Source organism: Thamnophis sirtalis, unplaced genomic scaffold (assembly GCF_051295495.1).
Source record: "Thamnophis sirtalis isolate CommonGarterSnake01/CBP01778 unplaced genomic scaffold, rThaSir2_p1.2 scaffold_3, whole genome shotgun sequence".
Lineage (NCBI taxonomy): Eukaryota > Metazoa > Chordata > Lepidosauria > Squamata > Natricidae > Thamnophis > Thamnophis sirtalis.
In genome coordinates this window covers 150598222-150618326 of record NW_028261383.1, presented here as the reverse complement: position 1 = coordinate 150618326, position 20105 = coordinate 150598222, and the positions used below count along the sequence as shown (strand labels likewise).

Below are 20105 nucleotides of genomic sequence, written 5' to 3'. Positions count from 1 at the left end.
TTCTAAGCATTGAAATTGGAGAGTCGAGAAGCATCAGTGAAAAGGAGAATATTTTTTAAAAAATACTTCTGCTAGTAAATTCCCTTTCTTAGAGGGGAGACAGGTGGCTTTGGTGATTTATGTGCTTAGGTAACCCCAGTGGTTTATTATTATGATATGGTTTTTATGGAACCAACCCTTCAAGCTATTCAAAAAATTTCATCTGGTCCGGGATACAGAGCACAGGTTAGGGTTAGCTCAGTGACGCCTCCATATTCAAACAGTTTCACAATTTCCAGTAATTAATTCAAAATTTCTGTAAGGGTGTATGTTTTATGTGGTCAAAGACTAAAAAACTGATAAGGCTGCCTCCTCTTATACGGCCTGCTCAACACTCTGTGATCACCAAGAGGCAGCTTTTGTGCATCCTCCCATAGAGACATCAGATCTTTATAATGTAATTTTCTATCTCCATGATGGGGCCCATATGTTATGGCAAAAACTGTTAGCAGACTTTTCCATTTTACTGTTAATTTATTAAGAGCCAAGGTGGCGCAGTGGTTAAAAGCAGCACTGCAGGCTACTGCTAGATCAGCAGGTCAGCGGTTCAAATCTCACCGGCTCAGGGTTGACTCAGCCTTCCATCCTTCCGAGGTGGGTAAAATGAGGACCCAGATTGTTGGGGGCAATATGCTGACTCTCTGTAAACCGCTTAGAGAGGCCTGAAAGCCCTATGAAGCGGTATATAAGTCTATTGCTATTGCTATTATTAATTTATTATTAAATTAATTTGCTTTATTTTATTTTATGAGTTTTATTTTCTAATTATTTTAAAACATCCTATTTTGTTGTTTTAATCATTTTCACAAAAATATTTTAAAATTGTATTTCTTTAAGGAGCAGATGGCATACAAAATATTCTGAATAAATTAAAATATTTCTTTGTAACATACATACATACATATATATATTTACGAATAGAACATCATTAAAACCTCAAAAGTAGCTCTGTACAAACTGGCCCCAAGCCTAACTCCAAATTGTAGAAGTTAAACCTCTGTTTTTACAGCCTTTCAAAAAGATTCACGTGTACAGGGCACTAAACTAAATGTATTGGAGCACCAGAAGGGTGTTTAAAAAATGGCCAAAAGAATGTTTAGCTTTCTGAAAATCTCAGGGAAGAATAAATTACAGGGAAAATTATATGAGCAGATGATGGAGGTAATCTTAAGCCATGTCCCTCTGTTTGATCTACAAGGAGGTGTCCTAATGAATTCAAATATGTGCAGTTCTTTTTTTAGAGTTTTGAGGTTGGTTTGTTCTGCTAATCATCATTTTTAAATGCAAACTCCTTTCCTTCTACTTGCTATCTGTAATGAAAAAATCCTTAGAACTGAGAACCTTGTTTCTATAGATGAAGACGCACTGAAATAAGCTTCCTTGAGTGCAAAGCTACAGCTAGAAGCTTTCTCAGTATATTCCACCCAAATGGCTTTTTCATTTCTGCTACTTCTTCTTTTCTAAAAATGGCAATAGCACCTAGAAGCGTGATGGTGAACCTATGGCATGCATACCAGAGGTGGCACACAGAGCCCTCTGTGTAGGCATGCATGCCATCGGGAGCTGCTCTTCTGGTTCAAAAAACAGGCCATTTTCCGGACCATTTTCAGGTCCTTTTTTGCCCCCAAACCTGCCAAAAAACAGGCATGCGTATATTGGCCAGCTTGTCTTCGGGTTTCCGGTGCTCCAGCACACGTGCACAGGCATGCACATGCACACGCTTTCCGGTTTGGACACTCAGTGCCGAAAAGATTCGCAGTCACTGACCTAGAAGTTCTAACTCCTTTTGACCTTGATTTCTACGTGACACATTGAATAAGAATGCTCGATTTAAATTTGTAGAATTCTTACAATTTTAATGTGACTACTAAAAAAGGGAGAGTAACCATAGCAATAGTATTGAATTACATTTTAATCAGAATTAAATATATGACGTCAAATTTAGTTTAGACATATTGCCACACACTTTCTGAATTACAGTCCCTGGCATGATGTTTGCCAGTCCTCAGATTTATTATTATTTTTTAAAGTATGACCATCACCTCATTTTTCAGCGCTCAGGAGTAATCAGAACAGATTAATGAAACTGTAATTGTTTTGTAGAAACTTCTTGGAATTAAAGATTTTTATTTCTTATTTTAACATCTGGGATACTCGCGGTCCATTCTGCCCTTCATAAAGAGAATGCTTATTTTCTAAATTAGGGATAAGCCAAATTAGTAAATCAGTAAGTAGCTGACCTATTCTTGATTTTCTCACAGGACCCCATTGATGTTGGCAATCATGAATGGCCATGTAGATTGTGTCCATCTCTTACTAGAGAAGGGATCCACAGTGGACGCAGCAGACAGAAGAGGCAGGACCGCACTGCACCGAGGGGTAAGTGGAGGAATAGCTCTATATTGAATTGAATGAACAAGATCGTGAAATAGTCTTGTAGTTTTGGATGTGGAAAATTAAACATTTAAGTGTTCCACATTTTAAGCCAATTGGAGCATAGTGAATAGATCGTTGTCTGTTCCTCATCTTTGAATTGTTGCACTTGCCATTGATTCCAGAGTGTGCTTTGAATTTGGTGTACGTTACAGGTACACTTTCCCATCATTTGTTCTGTGACCAAAGTTGCAACATTGCTGGGGGGGGGAAAAAGCTTCACATGCCATTTGTAACCTTTGCAACATCCTTCAGTCATGCAACTGCCATTATAGTCAGTGCAGGTAGTCTTGTATCTGACCTGTGTGTTTTTTCCTCCTTTATTCCCTTCTTGCAGAGCAGAGAGATTGGAGACAAATCTCTTCTTGAAACAGATTTCAAGAGAGTACACGTCTATCCATCAAAAGTAGTGCAATCACACTGGCAGCAAAAAAAAAAGAGTCAAACAAAGGAGAGATGGTCTACCAAAATAGCTTGCTTTTTTTGCCTCCCCTTTCTCTTGTAACAAAGTGAAGTGACTGGAGCAAAAAGGATTTCAAGAGCATGAGTGGGTTGCATACTGCATCCATGGCTCCCTGCCTCAGCAGTGGCACAATCGCATTGCTTTTGATGTGTGCAAGACATCACAGGCATTCCAAAGGGCGGGATGGTGGTGGTGGTTAGAAACCAACAATAATCAAATGTGTGAAACAACAAGAGTAATCTTGTCTCTTGTGCCAGAAAGAACAGTTGCGGTCATGTGATTTCCTACTTCCAGTAGCTATTGCTTTGTTTAATGGTGGAGTTGCCAATCCCAGTTAAGGTTGTTAAGCAAGGATTACCTGTATGAATACTGTAAACATGCTTGTGCTGGAAAGGAATATTTAGGCAAAAGAAAAGCTCGTTCGAGCAGCATCAGTTTTAATGCGAAAATAAAAGTTTCTATTGTTTATAGTGCAAGATTTATTGTTGTTATTGTTACATGGTACTTGGATTACAAGATTGGTTTACTTTGACCATGTCATGAGTGCAAATTCATTGGAGAGGTTAATGATGCTAAGAATGGTTAGTGAAACGAGGAGAAAGCAAAGAGCATGCTGGTTTGATAACATCAACACTGATACAAAGATGAATTTCCAACAACTGGAAAAAGCCATGTTTGACAGGGTAGCATGGACAGCACTTACCTATGAAGTCACCAAGAGTCAGATAGAACCGAATGATTAAAACAACAACTTGGTATTATTATTGAATAAATAGAATATTTCGAGTGCCTGCTTTGCAAGACTTATTTCCATTTGTGATAGGTATTTTTTTTTTTTCATTGCTTGCTGTTCTTTTTTTATAGGCTGTTACTGGCTGTGAAGACTGCCTTGCAGCACTGCTGGACCATGATGCCTTTGTATTGTGTCGGGATTTCAAGGGCCGGACCCCGATTCATTTTGCCTCGGTGTGTGGGCATTCTGAAATCCTGAGGACCTTGCTGCAGGCAGCGCTCTCTACTGACCCTCTGGACTCTGTAGTGGACTATAGTGGCTATTCACCAATGCACTGGGCTTCATACAGTGGTAAGAATGTAGAGATTCATGCACACCTTCTTTCATTATTTTCTTGCCCCAGGGAGAGACTACCATATCTGTCCTGTTAAATCACTACTACAACACTGAGCAAAGTTAATTACTATAATATGTCATGATGGTTGCAGCAGAAGGCTGTGATGGCTAAAACTATGGATGTTCAATAATTTATGCAGCCGTTTTACCTGAAAGGCGATTACGTCTCCAGCAGATTCAGTGGGTCAATAGAATGTAGGACAGACCTTTCCTTCTCCAAGTCATCTGTCAAGATCCTTTAGATTACTTGTGGCAAATATCTTATGGCTGGAAAGTGCAGTTTCATTTCATTGGATTCCCAGGTGCTGTGTATTGTATAGGAGATTGCCATCAGGGTTGGTGTCCACATTTTCTGCCTACAGGAGGGATTTTGGTGGGCAAAATAGAGAGTTCCAAAGCCTCTCCATGCCTTCCAAAAATTCTTCTTTAAATCTGCTCTCAGGCCCAAAAGGAATCCTGTGGTTCACATATGGTTGATAGAATAGTTTGTCCACTCTTGTTCTAGATCACTGTTGGCGAATGCACCAGAAACCAGAAGAGCAGCCGTCTGGTGCCCATGTGCATGCTGGGAAGATGATCTTCCGGTTTCCAGTGTGCGCATGTGCACTGGCCACCTGATCTCCTGGTTTCTGGCACACGTGCGTGGGCAGACCAGCTGACCAGTGCACATGCATGCGCCAGAAACCAGAATGTCATCTATCAGGCATGCACACTGGGCGACTGCTTTTCTGGTTTCCGGTGCTCATGGAGACCACCTGGCCAGCGCACCGGAACCTGGAACAGCAACGGGCGATGGCTCTGCATGCCACTTCCGGAACTCGTGTCATAGGTTTGCCATCACGGTTCTAGATTGTATCTTGTTCATACTGGCTTTAGTGGATGAAAATTGAAGACTGCTCCTCTTCCGTATCCTGATCTTTTCAGCTGTTTTATTGCAGGAGAATTCAGTGGTGGTGGGCAATTGTCTTTCTGGCAAGCATATCTGCTATCACTGATTTCTCATTGTGGATCATCTGATAAATATCTCCGAAAACTCTATGGGTCCTTTGAAAACATAACATTCTTGTGAGGGAATAGCAGTAGATGCTTTATTATGATCAGGAACCTTATTTTATTGCAATAAATCATGGGATTCATGTACTGATTTTGATTAATTTGTATTTCCTTCAATTTTTTGGGGGGTGGAATTCTTGTTCTCGGGTACTGTTCTGAAAGGTATCTTACCTTTTCTTTGAACTTTTCTTTGTCAGGATTTGTATATCATGTTAAATCTTGCCTTAATAAAGAAAGAGGGGGAGGCATGCAGCTACCCTATGTGAACAAATCCAACAATATTGATTTCTCCATTTCAGTGTCGTTTAAATAGCTAAATGCTTGCAAAGCATTGGTATGGCTAAATGCTTGCAAAGAAGCCAAGACTCATAGGGCAACTCTAAACTTCAATTAAAATCTGACTTCTAATCCTACCCGGCCATTTAGAAGCACTTCACTATAATTCTGAGTTGAATGGTGTTGAAGTGTCAAGTTCCTGATTATTGTAATGCTTAGGTGGAAGAAAGAACAGTGCTTCATGAACGAGCCTGGGTTTTTTTTCGTGCATGTTTTGCATTCAAACTTGAATTCATTAACCCATTTTTTCCTGTTACAATACGCAAACACTGCCTTTGTTACAGACTGGCTCATTTAAATCAAGTCTCAAATAGAGTGTGGCTATTAAACTTCCAATTTCAGCCTGCGTTAAAGCTGCCTAAACATCTGAAAGGTTTAAAAAACAGCTCATACATTGATTTTGCCTGTCATACCCTTGATTTTGCCTATAAAAATGCCATGGGATTAGAAGGTGATCTAATAAATTCCCTTCTCTCTTTCCAGGGCATGAAGATTGTCTTGAATTGTTACTTGAACACAATCCATTTGCATACCTAGAAGGAAACCCCTTTACTCCATTGCACTGTGCAGTGTAAGTCATGGTAGACTCTGGAGAACAAAGTGTGTGTTTGTGCAAATGCATTAGGGATAAGCTATTCCAAGCAAAATGAGATGTGGATTTTGCTTTTCAAGTAGGGTTAACCCTAACCCTGCTTTGGATAACCCTTATGCCAGAGTATACCTCTCTTGATATCTCCCCCAACTTTTAAATTGTTAAGATATTATAATTTAGAGATAGCAGAATGAATTCTGCAAAGCAAAATGCCAGCTTCAAATATGAGTTCTCTTTTCTCTTGGCATCAAGTGGACTACAGTGGAAGTCTTTAAAAATAAATTAGCTATTACATGCAGCCCAGACCTATCACAAGAAATGCACATGCCCCACAAAAGAAAGAAAAGATAAAGAAACAATTTACCACTTGGCTTTCTAGGAAATAAGTGATTTCTTGCCTATTAACGATAGCCCTACTGTGTTTTTTGTAATTTTATATTCAGTAGAAATGCTGTCTGCATTTCCTAACCTGGGTATGCATACGCTGCTAGCTACAGTTCCAATCTATTCCAATAGCCAGAAGCTGGAAATTTTAGTCCAACCAGTATTAGGAAAAAATACAGACAGTACATTTTTGTTGCTAAATGAGACAGTTGTTAAGTGAATTTTACCCCATTTTACGACCTTTCTTGACACATTTAAGTGAATCACTGCAGTTAAATTAGTAACACGGTTATTAAGTGAATCTGGCTTCCCCATAGACTTTGCTTGTCAGAAGGTCGCAAAACGGGGACACTGCAACCGTTATAAATATAAACCAGTTGCCAAGCATCTGAATTTTGATCATGCGACCATGGGGATGTTGAGTTCTAAGTGTGAAAAACGGCCATCAATGACTTTTCAGTGCTGTTGTAGCTTCAAAACAGTCACTAAATGAAATGCTGTAAGTCAGTGGTTCCCAAACTTGGCAACTTTAAGACTTGTGGACTTCAACTCCCAGAATTCTCCAGCTAGCTCTTCTGGCTGGAGAACTCTGGGAGGTGAAGTCCACAAGTCTTAAAGTTGCCAAGTTTGGGAAGCACTGCTGTAAGTTGAGAACTACCTGTATTTGACTTAACACCATTTATTTAGTGATTTTTTGAAGTTACAACTACACCAAAAATAATGACTGAAAACCACTCCTCACACTTATGACGATTGAAGCATCCTCATAGACACATGATCAAAATTTGGGTGCTTGCTGGCATATTTTTTACAGTGGTTGCCAAATCCCAGGGTCATGTAATTTCCATTTGCAACCTTCCCAGCTGGCTTCCCCATAAGCAACACAATTGGGGGAAGCCAGGTTCCCTTAACAGTTGCATGATTCACTTAGTAATTGCAGTGATAACAATTGTGGCAGAAAATAGATTGTAAAATTTGAGTGTGACTCATAACAGCTGCCTTCAATAGCAATGGAAATTCTGGTCCTAAATGAAGTAATTAGATGAGGACTGCCTATATTTTGGAACCTACAACTTAGCTTATTTCTAGAATTAGCTTATTTTTGGAATACTTATTTCACATCACTAGCAAAGTATTGACATCATTTTATTCCCCAAACCTACAAATTCAACAGGGAGTTGCTGGGCAGGACTGAACAGCAGATCCCTCTGGTGGCTTACGCCTTAGCTTTTATTTATTTTTTTCCACCCAAAAAGAAAGATAACGTATCATTAAAGTTAGTAGTGGGTTTACTTGAAGGAATTGTCCAAAATTTGGAGCATCTTGACGTGGGAATTTTCCCTACCTGTTTTGGACCTCTGAAACCCAGATTCAGTAGAGAGCTTTTGAAATGCCATTCTACTTGTTTTGTTACCCTGGAATAAATAAAATCAACCCGATACTTGCTTGCTTCTCACACTTTATTTCTTCTCTAGAATTAACAACCAGGATGGCACTGCTGAGATGCTTGTTGAAGCATTGGGTGCCAAGATTGTTAATAGCAGAGATGCCAAAGGAAGGTAAGTGATTGTGTCTTCCTGTCTTGGTGAACACACTAGTTATATTACTCGGTATCATTGGACCATCATTTGAAATGGGAGATATCCCTTCAAGTTACACCAAAGAGGCTAAAGAAATTCAGCAGCATGAATTTTGGTGCCTTAACTCCCATAGTTTCTGTCTTACATAACCCAGATACCCAGGCTCCATGAAGTTGTAGGATCTGAGATTCAAGACAGCTTAAATCTGAATCGCCATTGTGTGTATCAAATGCAAGACAAATGAATTTCGATCTGATATGCTCTAGCATCCTTATATGTGAGTGGCAGGGATCACTCAGGCTTTGACCTGCTCACAAAATCCTCTGCGATTGCCTTTACACTCCCTTAATTTACTGAAATCTCACAAGTTGGAAGTCAGGCAATTATTGGGAGTCCTGCAGGCATTTCATTTGTAAATACAATTAAATACAATTTGTCAACCCTGGCCTTGCACTTTCAAATAGTGCTTTAAAAAACCCTATTGCTACTAATTATTGTTCAAGGGCATGGCACGACAAAACCGCGAAGCCCTTATCCGCGGAGACATAAGCGCGTCGCTAAAGCCGTGACGTCATCACCACGCATCATCACCGCCGCGACAACAGCGCGGCAACAGAAGGGCGCTTTAAAACGGCGCCGCAGCAGAGAGCCAATTTCAATTAAGGTAAGGGTTAGGATTAGGTTTAGGGGTTTGTTTTAGGGTTAGGTTTAGGGTTAGGTTTAGGGTACTGAGTACTTGGGAATGCCCGGATTTGCCCTCCACGATTATGTCATCGCGGTAGGGTCACATTTTTCCTTAGCGCTTTGAACGGCGTGAATTAGTCTTCGCACTTATGTCTCCGCGGATAAGGGCTTCGCGGATTTGTGGTGGAACCATTCAAGGGACCTACATTCAAGTTTACGATCAGTTTCTCAACATGTGTTTGTATTTATTATGGGAAATACGTGTCAATAGCAATGTGGTAATCTATAGTAAACAAATTTATGTCCTGCCATTTATTCTTATTATTGTTTTTCTACCTCTTTAATCAGTATTCAGTTAAGTTTCATTAGGGCGTGGCAATTGAGAGTGAGTTTTAATTTCAGTTTTACTATGCACTATTGGGCAAGAGAGAGAAGATACACAGAATGTTTGCTTTCAGTGTGGATACTACGCGCCTTCTAAAAATATAGAGTTGAGAGATCATCCAATGAGAAACTACCAAGCTTCTAAAGAAATTGAATGATATCAAAATACATTGTAGGAATGTGTATGCATCTTTAAAATGCCGAAATAAATGAAATATGTAGAATAAAATTTAAAAAACTAAAAACAATGCTGTATGATTTTACAATTATGCATCTAAAAAACAGAGTTCTTTCTGAAAGCATGTCAAGTCCATTCTTTCCTCTTCTTCCAAGGACCCCCCTTCACGCTGCTGCCTTTGCAGACAACATCCATGGTTTACAATTGCTTTTGCAACACCAGGCTGAGGTAGATGGAACTGACCAATTGGGGAGGACCCCTCTTATGATGGCTGCTGAAAATGGCCAGACGGCAGCAGTTGGTAAGTGGTGCATTTTCTGTATTTATGCTTTTTTGTTTTTCCCCAACTATCCTATCATATTAGCTTAAGAGAATCCATAAAAATAGGTATATATCTTTGAAGTCTTCTCTTGGTCCAGCATAGATCCGATACTGTCTGGTTCAGTTTCCTGCTAAGATCATTTCTGATAATATATATTGACTAATTTTCCCAAAGGTGCTTTTTCAAGAGGCAACTGGACTTTCTGGTTTTTCGTTGACGATGTTTCGCTTCTCATCCAACTCATACTGAGCTGAAGAAGCATCTTGGATGAGAAGCAAAACATCGTCAAAGAGATACCATAAAGTCCAGTTGCCTCTTGAAAAAGCACCTTTGTGACAATCATGATTGAGAATCTCCATAGACATTTGACTAATTTGTTTTGTAAAGATCTAAATATTGTAGATATTCTCTTGGTTTGGGGAATAACTTTCTGTATTTATTTGCAAATTATGTTTTCCTTCTTAGTCTACTGAAGGGTAGTCATCTTTCTGTCTATCATCATCCTAGGGAAGAATTAGGAGCAATACTTGTGCTCATGTGAGCACTTCCATGAATTTTGCATGATATTTTTGTGCCTGAGATCAATTTTTTTCTCCCACCATCCAGAAATAGCAACAATATGCTGTTTTCTTCCAGCATCTTTGACATAATATGAATAGCTACACTTTGCCTCACTCTAGACCAGGGGTCCCCAACCATTGGGCTGTGATCCGTTCAAAACCAGATTGTCCAAGTGGGCAAACATGTAAACACACACAGCTCCACTTGCATGTCTGTTACTTGTGCGAATGCATCTGCATGTGTGAGTGCACTTATCCGCTGTTTGCATGGAAAGATTCCCTCTTCGTTCCCCGCCACCAATGCCAGTTCACAAAGCCAGAAAGATTGGGGACCGCTGCTCCAGACCCAAGCCTGCTTTGGCTTGCAGGGGGAAGCAAGAAGGCCAGCTGAAGGGTCTCTGGTTATTTGAGTGCAGGATTCCTTCCAACCTAGAGGATAGTTGAGATCAGAGGAGCTAACTGCTACTTAAAGTCCACTCCTAGTTATTCTTAAGAAATCTAACTATCTCTTTACAATTTTAGGAGTGACCTAATTATGCAAATCATTTGCAAACAGGTTTCAGGCATACTACAATTATGGAGGTCTATGGAGATTCTCCATAGAGAATTGTCTCCAAGGCGCTTTTCAAAAGGCAACTGGCTATGTGTTGGACGAGAAGCAAAATGTCTTCTTCCTCAAGGGAAAAAACATAGTCCAGTTGTCTTTTGAAAAAGCACCTTTGAGACAACCATTATGAAGCCTTCCACCATCAACATTTTGTAACATGTAAAGGTTAGAATTGTGGAAAGGTTTAATGTTATTTGAGGGTGAACATAAAAAGATAAGAGCAAAAAGAAATGTCACAAGCCAGTGCGTTGGCTCTCTATATCTTGAGATACAGAGTTTAACTTCAGTTCCTTTGCTTTCTGGTTCACCTTTCTGCCTTGATGGTGGAATTTTGAAATACCTTCTCCAGTATGATTCCCTTTCTGGCAAAAGCCAAATTATTTCAGAGGACGGTGACATCAATCTAGTGGTATAGAAGTTATCTGTCTTCATATTTTGGATTAAGCTGCCCTGCTTTTTCATTTTTCTCATTTACCATTTTAATGTTGGAAGTTGGCTTCTATGATTTTGGGGTGAATGGCTTATAAGAATCTTTTAAATAAGTATAGGCAATATTTATGTTGCATTTCCACAATTTTCAGAGTTCCTGCTGTACAGAGCAAAAGCAGATCTAACTGTGCTGGATGTCAACAAGAACACAGCTCTTCACCTGGCCTGCAGTAAGGTACAATGTCCAAAAGTGGGACCTATAAAATTGCTTTTTGGGGGGACTATTTTCTATAGAATTTTAATATGCAAAATTGGAAATTATGATGAAAGTGATGCCAGATGTGATTAAATGACTTTATTTCAAAATAATGAGTTTATGTAATTATTGGGAAGAAAAATGACCCACTAGAGTTAAAAAAAAAGGTTTATTAAGAATTTGTAAATTTCTTAAAGTAAAAGGCAAGGGAGGTGGGAGGAGGAAGGAAGGCAGATTATGAATTATAATTATTTTTCAATTAATTTTAATTGCAATAGTAAAAACTAATGCAAGTAAAAGAAAAGTATAAACACAGAAAGAATAAAACATGCAAATGGAAAAAAGAAAAGCTGTAAAGAAAAGAAAAAAAGATAGTAAAAAGAAATAGAAGTGACTACCAACCTTCATCACAAGTGATAACAATTTTAGTATCCTTTCACCTTCTTTTAAATCACAACAAATAATCTCTTTTTGCCACACCCAATTTCTTGATCTGTCTTTGTGCAGAGAAATGTGAAGAACTGGTCTACTCACTGGCTCTTCATTCATTGCTGTGATTATGAGTTCTGTTTTTTTTGCAAAGCCATCTGTAGCCTTACCTTTTCTACAGAATGAATGAATACATGACTGCATGAATTTAAAAAATGAAGCTATCTAAAATTATGACTTCTGATCTTTTCAGTATATAATTACAATCTTACAACTTCCCCTTTAGATTTTATCTTATACAAGTCTGATCACCCCCTCATTTAATTCATATTTTTTTAAAAATCTTAAAACCCATATATCATTTTGTTTCTTCTTTCAGCAAAAAATCCATGTAAGTTTTCCATTCTTTCAGAAAAGTTACCTGGGAATGATTTTTATGGTTGTAATAGAATGATAATTGAAGGCCAGAAATCTGCCCAAATTCTTCAGAAAACCCTTTTGGTGATAGATGGACAGTATTGTTGGTTTCCTGTTTTATTGCTGAACTCACGCTAATAATAGAGCAAATGTAATCTTCATTTTCTCCCACTAGGAGACAGTGCAGCATACTTTCAAATAGAAATAATCCATCAGCATATAATATTTTCTAGCTCCTTTGTCATACTTTAACCATACTTTACTTTGTTCCCGGCATTATTGCCGGTTCGATGCGGCAAAAATTTTGTGTGCGACACTTTTCTCATGCACACGTCAGACATGCGCCTCTGCACATGTGCAAAACATTAAAAAAAGAAAAATGTGCATTTACAATTATTCTGTGCATACACAGAACCGAAAATCAAAATGGCGGCCCTGTAGGAGAACTGGTTCAGGGGCGTGGCAGAAGTCTCAGCCAGTTCCAGCAACCCAGGCCGCTAAACCACTACCGGTTCAGCTGAACCGGTCCAAATAAGTAGGAACCCACCTCTGACTTTAACCCCCTCTCCCCAAACCATTGTTTAAAGTTTAGAATTTTCCTATTGGGCTTACGTATTCCTGTTTCTGTTAATTCTGTGCTTTATATCCAGGCTTACTTTATTGTAGCCCATTGTGGCAAAGCACATTGACTTGCATGAAAAGGCCATGATAAGAAACCCGTGACATATTCCTTATCAGAATTAAACTGCACAGCTGAGTTCAATTTCGGACTTCTTTTATCTTTTCTTTCCAGGGTCATGAAAAGTGTGCCTTGTTGATTCTGGGGGAAACCCAAGACCTTGGCCTTATCAATGCAACAAACAGTGCTCTACAGATGTAAGTACTCACACAGCCTATGGAAACCAGCAAATGTTTCCCTACAGTTTGTTTCCTATCAATTATTACTAATGAGTTGGGAAAATCATCTTCTTAGTTGATTGTAATGTGGGAAAAACACATTTTATCTTTAAAAAAAAATTGTACGGCCACCCATCTTAGACAATTCTGGGTGACTCACACATCGATCCTTAGGCTGACAAGAGTTGCAGTGAAGCTCCATATATGTAGAACAGGCTGAGGGCAGCTGTACATTGAGCCACAAAGTACACTTAGTTTTTCTGAGCCATTTTTTTCCCTTCACAAATCCTCTCAGTGCCAAATGTTCTTGTTGCTACATGGTCTATGTCCATGAAACAGACTTAAAACAAGATGGATTGACAGCATCAGCAAGTATTGTGAGCCCTATTGACAAAAGAAAGCTCAGAACCATATAGGTTGGAAACATGCAGAAGAGGCCTTCATCCTGCAGTGGATACACAATGGCTAAGATGATAATGATGATGATATGGCGTATATATTTTTGAGGCCATACAAAAGTGAGCTGTGGAGAAGGTCCTGTTAGTGCAATGGCAGTGGAATTTGAGAATCTAAGTAAATATTAAATGTTTCTCTTTGCAAGGAGGAGAGCAGTGAAGTGAGATTGGGATGCAAGAATCTTGATTTTGGCCAATAGCATAACCATCCTTTCTCTTTCCACTGCACACAGGCCACTCCATATTGCAGCTCGAAACGGATTGGCCTCTGTTGTCCAGGCTCTGCTGAGCAGAGGTGCCACTGTGCTTGCTGTGGATGAAGAAGGTATGCATCATTCACATCTGGAAGCTCAAGGCAAGAGTTCGTTTAGTATGGGGGGGGGTGGATGGGACGACAACAAAGTTTGATGCAGTAAAGATACCTGTCAAGGCAGGAAGTCAAGAGTCCAGGCAGTTCAAATGAATACATAGGTTTATTATACGCGAAAACTGTACAAGAATCTGAACTACTAACAATCAAAGCAAATTGGTAGCAGATAAGAGTCAATAGAATTCAAGATGGTCTGGACTTAGATCTCTTGTTGGAAGTGAATGGACTCGAGACTGATAACATGTTTGACTCACTCATTCAGATTCAGCTTGGTCAACTCCTGCAATATCTATCTTGATCTGTCTAAGACAGCTTTCCAATCTGACACTCTCCAGATGTGTTGTAACTATCATAGATATTCCAGTCCTCACAGCCAGTGGAATTATGAGAGTTCCAGTTGTAAAGGGGAAAGTTTGGTGTAGTGATTCTTTGTCAAGACAGAATTCAATATTGTGAACTATTGTGTATAGAGATTCAGATTCCTCAGAAATAATATTGTAGAGTTGGATTTTCCTCCAGCCCTTTGATTAAGGTGGATGATGGGCTCCATGGTGAAATGTTTGTCTAGCAGAGTATTATTTTGCTAATGCTATGTACACTTGGTTTTTTTTCCTAGTGGTTGTTGTTCTTAACTATTTTTAGTATTGTATGCCTCCCAGAGTCAATATGAAGCCAAGTGGCTTTTATAAAGGACCTGCATATTATAAAAATGTGGATATGGAGATGATTTTTTTACACGAAAATTAAACTCAGTGACTGGTGTTAAGGACAAGAAGATTTCTGAGAAGTTAAAAATGATTTGCACAGCACTTGGCTAAACCGTGGTGTTTGTTGCCATGAGTTAGTTTCCACTTAGATTATTTGAAAAGGGGGTGAAACAGATTCATGGCTCTCAGAACAAGAAGTCCTGAACTTAGGACCACAATTGAGAGCAGAATCTTAGTTATTGAGCAAAGCAGTCATTAAGTGAGATGTCACATGACTGCTTCGCTTAGTGACTGCAGTCTGGCAGTCCAGTTGTAGCTGTTGAGCAGTCTCATTCATTAAGAGGATGGAGTCCCAGGTAGGGACAATGGAGTGCTTGGTGGTGGTGGTGGGGAGCGACACTGGGAGGCCTGGCAGAGGCTGTGCATGAGGATCTGTCCTCTTAGGAGCAGAAAATCCTACCTGCCAAAACCCAAGCAGCATTTTCAGCCCATAGGTTGGAGAGACATTTGTATGTAATCTATGCTGGGCCTCCGGCATCCCCCTGAAGCCCCCCACATTCCTTATATTATCCCACTGCATCTCATCCCTGGGGACTGGCTGAAAGAGTTCCCTCCTGAAGAGTTTCAGCTCTGTAGTCTGCTTGGGTTTCAGTAGGGAGCTCTTTCAGCCAGTCCTCCAGAGACAAGAGGGAGTCTCGTCAGCATGTGGCAGCCAGAGGCATGCAACCTTTCCAGCTGACTTCCCCATTGACTTTCTGGGGAAGGCAGCAGAAAAGATTGTAAATTGTGATCACATTATTGCTGGGTGCTTGGCAACCGGTCACAAGTGAATAGGTTGCCAAGCATCCAGATTGCAATCACATGACGTGTGTGTGTGTGTGTGTGAGGAGGGGGAGAGAGAGGCAGAGAGAGAGAGATTTTGCAATAGACTGATGTACTTTACAAGTTATAAAGTGCCTTTCCTGAGGCCATTGTTAATTTTAACCATTGCTAAGTGAACTTTCAGGTGATAACTCAAGGACTACCAGTACCTCTCAGCCTTAATGCCTGCTGTCTCCCGAATTTTAGGCAGGATGCTTTTTCTTTCTAATTAAATAGAAACAGTGTCATCTTAAAATGCCTGCTTCTGTTGAAAATATATATTCCATATTTAATGGAAGGAATTCTGAACAGATAGTCCAAACTGGCCCTTTAATTTATAATCTGCTGGGCCCCTTTTCCCAGGGATGGTTCTGCTTTTGTTGTTGTTGCTGTTGTTGCGTGGAACTGAACTTGCTTGTCTTTTCTAGGCCATACCCCAGCCTTGGCTTGTGCCCCCAACAAAGACGTTGCTGACTGCCTGGCACTTATCCTTTCCACCATGAAGCCTTTTCCACCTAAAGACGCCATCAGCCCTTTCAGCTTCAACCTCCTCAAGAACTGCGGCATTGCTGCCAAGACAGCCGCCTGCAGCTCCCTGCCCAACGGGAACAGCTGCCCTTACACCAAGGATAGGCACAATGCCATCGGCTTAGATGGCTGTTATTCGGAATAGCTTAAAAAAAAAACAATGATGGGTGATCTAGTATCTCTTCTATTTATTTAGGAATTCTATCAATATAGGACACTTTAAAGGAGAACAAGACTGGGAACGGGCCTTGTAAAAGGTCCTAGGAACCAAAAAAAAAGGAAAGAGAGAGAGAGAGAGAGAAAAAAAAAACCTAGAGAAAATGATCTCAGCTTCTGCATCCTACCTAGATACTTGCTTTGACCACTAGCATTTCTTTTGCTATCACAATTAACAAAAAGAAGTGTGGATTTTCAAACAGATTTGCCCTCTTAAGGCGGTTTTATTTTATTTTTTTGTTCAAAATTACTCTGTGAAGCTTTAAAACAAAATCTGCTTGCATTCTTCTTTCCCTTGCTGTTTGCCAAAGGGTATATTGCCCGGTTCTTCGGCGTTCCAATGTTTTTAAACAACCCACCTTTTTCAGTCCAATTCCTCAAGGCTTGATGCTCCGAGTGAAGAGCCAATTAAATTTACTTTAAAATTTACTTTAAATGCATGGGGTTGTGGCAGCAGCCAAAGGACCCAAATTTGATCATCTGGATCAGCTTAACTGTGTCTCCCACACTTCCCCTCTGTCAGGCCACCTTATCATTTGGCATCATTTTTCTCTGGGCCCCTCAAGAGCATAAAAAAATAATTCCGAGGGTCCCAGTAGTATAGGCAGGGAGCAGAAGCCTGAATTGCTGCTGCTGTTGCTTTTTATTTTGCATTTTGAAATGAGGACAGGGAGGTTGATCAAGGAGGGACCGCCAAGAAGGGTAGCAGCTGCTGGCAAAGTGCCACTATCATTGCTTCTTCCCCCAGGGTAACTTTTGTTTGTTCGTTAGTTTGTTGTGCTCGCCCTTTTTGATTCCAGTGAAAAACACTTGAACTGAGAACTACTGTACCTGGCTACTCTGATACTTTAGGCAGCTCATAGTCCCCAAATGCTGTTGCCCAACCAACGTGGTTCCTCTTTAAAAAAAAAACACTTGTGTATGCGCTGCCAGAATTACCCCAACCACATCAGGCACTTTAGGGATCTTCTGTTTTTGGAGGCTGGGTTTTTTTGTTTTGTTTTGTTTTGTTTTGGGGGGAGACGGAAGGTTATCGGGGTTGCAAAATGTTGGATCCCCAAAAAGAATTTCTTTTGTGGTTCCCCCTGCCCCCCTCCCATCTCTGTGTTCTGCAGTGTTTCCCATTAGACAAGTCAGTGTTGCCTAAAAAAGTTATTGATAAAGAAGCAAGCATTTTATCTTTTGAAAAATAGCAAAAAGGAAAGAAAAAAGAAAAAAAAAGCTTTCTGCAAGGAGAACAATGCACTTCAGAATCTTACAATCCTACATTTGTATTTATAATTTTTCCCACTAGAATAACATCCAGAAGATTTCATTAGAGTGTGTGTGTGTGTGTGTGTGTATGTCTCTGTCCATCCATCCATATGTGGGGCTAGTATGAGTGTGTATTTTTTAATTTTAAAATTCCTATTTATTACACATTTGAGCGTGTGCACTGTTTTTTCTTTCTTTTTGTACTGTAAACTGTATCATGTGTAGAAACTAACAAAAAAAAGATTACCATATTGCAAAGTATGTTCAAAGCCAAAGATTGGGATGTAGCAATCAGATGAAAGCTGCTGGGGCAAAACGTTTATGACCTAATAATCTTTCCCATCGCTTTCCCAGTCCTGCAGAGCTTCGGTAGGCTTGGGACTGCGTCTAGCAGAACATTTGAATTTTCAGAATGAACTATTCCAAGGCATAGTGTGTTTGCACCAGCCAGCTTTAAAGGCTAGTAACCCTGGGGGGAAAAAAAACCTGTTTTTTATTTTCCCCCAGGGTATCTTCTTACAGACTGTCTTTGATTGTTAAGGAGAATATATGAGCCAGCTGTAGATTTGAATTCTTTTGCATCATGGTGCATTTTACACTTTTGAACAATGTATAAGAATTTAAAACCCAAGATTTAAATGGACTGGCAAAAACTATTCCTCCTCTGCCCTGGTCTTTTCATTACCAGATTTATGATGCAGAGTGGACACCAATGCAATTGCTAGAGCCTTATTTATTTGCATTGACTGGTTTTCCAAAATTAAAAAAAGAATAATAATCAAGAAACAGCCAATTTAGAGAGGTGGCTAATGGCTAGATCTTTCAAAGAGAAGAGTTGAATCGGAAGTGAGAAAAGATAATGATGAAATAATAAGTGTAGACAAGAGACAAATCCCTTCCTTTTGGTACTGTTTGAATTTACCAAAGCCAAATTCCTACAGCCAAATGACACAGCCACTATCTTGCCCCTTGCCAAACAGTGCATTTTTTAAATGATATGATCACTTTGGTTTTCCTCTCTTTTTATGGAGCCTTCCTCTGCCCCTATCCCCCCCACACCCAGCCTCCCTCCCCCCCTTACGGCTTTCTCAGAGATTTATTACATGCCATTTGAGATCAGTTATTCTAAGCATTTGCTGAATTATTTTGTTTGTTTCCTGCATATGGATAGATTGCAAAAATAAAATAAAAATTGGGGGCCTTAAAAGGTAGTGAATTCTAGTCTTCAAACAAACCTAACAATGTCCTTTGACTAAGCCTTCTGCAGAGACTAGGGCACTACTAGCTTAGCTGTTTCTTCTTTCTTTGATGCCCAAGGAATCTTAATAAATCTTTTCATTTTGCAGCTGCAGGGTAATGAGCGTATTAAAAGTTTCAATGCACTTGCCAAAAAAGCACAGCGGACAGCCTGTTGCAGATTGGCCATTAATGTTTTCACTGCACTATGGTTGGGTTACTTTTCTCTGCCCTCAGTTACTCCACATTCTCTACCTTGAAAGAAAGTGTTAACCTTTCTACACCAAATACCTCACTGTTGGAATAGAAATGAACAAAACTTGAATTAAAGATTCCTCTTCTCCCCCGTCCCCCACTTTTTGACGAGAAAGGTCCTTTTCAGCATCCTGTAGGTGGAGAGCTGAAAACAAAACAAAACAAAAAACAAACCAACCACTTGTTTACATTTTATTAGGTACTAGCAATTTACTTCTTTCAAATTGCCTAATTTTATTTTTAGCCTTCTAAGCGCAACCCACCCACCCACCCCCAATAGAAGGGCAAAGAGGGCATAAGTTGGGAGGGCCAAAGTAAGTGGTGAAGCCACTCTTGGTCATTGTTTGATTTCTTTTCAAGGGCTAAATGAATAATCCTCTAAAGGCAGAAACTGGACGGAGACATTTGTAGGAAAATGGGTGGGGGAAATCCAGTGTTCCTTGCAGTGCTGAGAACTAGGGAGCCTTCAGGTATTCTGTCTCTTTCCACAGGTGCAATGGTTTAAACCCGGGAAGGGGGGGGGGGAACGGTGTCCAACCTTGGCAAACTTTTAAGACTTGTGGACTTCAACTCCCAGTATTCCTCAGCCAATTCTGGGAGTTGAAGTCCACAGGTCTGTATTCATCCCAAACCATGGCTTTGTGGCCTGGAGGAATGTGGGCTCATTTTGAAATCCTAGCAGTTTGTTCTTATAGGAGAGAAAAACCCATTCTCCTCCCTCCCCTTTTTTTTTTACACTTAATGTGCATTGAATTATAGTTGCTTCTGTAGCAGTTTTTGGGAATGAATATAGCTTGAATGGTTTACAATTTCTACAAGAGGTCTTGAACTATGGAGGTGAACTTCCATGGACCACAGTCCTTAGAGAGCAGAGATGCTCCCTTTTCAGTTTTTCAGTTTTATTGTTTTTTAAAAAGCAGGAATGAAATTTGAAGGAAGGAGCAGAAGCTGAGATACAATCAGCTTTCTGAGATAAGTTTTAGAATAAAAGAATTTCCTAACCCTATTGCCAGATGAATTGGGCTGGCATCAATTTTATTTCTTACGTTAC

The 20105-nt window shown here is 39.9% G+C and overlaps 1 protein-coding gene across 2 annotated transcripts in view; it reads left to right on the top strand.

Annotated features, from left to right (window-relative positions):
• Positions 1-19573, top strand: part of ANKRD52 (ankyrin repeat domain 52) — a 66677-nt gene extending 47104 nt beyond the window's left edge. Inside the window, exons 20-28 of one of the 2 annotated variants that reach the window (XM_014060697.2) lie at positions 2301-2418; positions 3800-4019; positions 5937-6024; positions 7905-7988; positions 9411-9556; positions 11326-11408; positions 13069-13151; positions 13861-13982; positions 15994-19573. In XM_014060697.2, the coding sequence (XP_013916172.1) occupies positions 2301-2418; positions 3800-4019; positions 5937-6024; positions 7905-7988; positions 9411-9556; positions 11326-11408; positions 13069-13151; positions 13861-13982; positions 15994-16238 (1189 nt within the window). In that variant the 3' untranslated portion in view covers positions 16239-19573. The remainder of the gene's footprint in view (positions 1-2300; positions 2419-3799; positions 4020-5936; positions 6025-7904; positions 7989-9410; positions 9557-11325; positions 11409-13068; positions 13152-13860; positions 13983-15993) is intronic. The other variant, XM_014060698.2, reaches the window with a different exon arrangement.
• Positions 19574-20105: the final 532 nt, after the last annotated feature.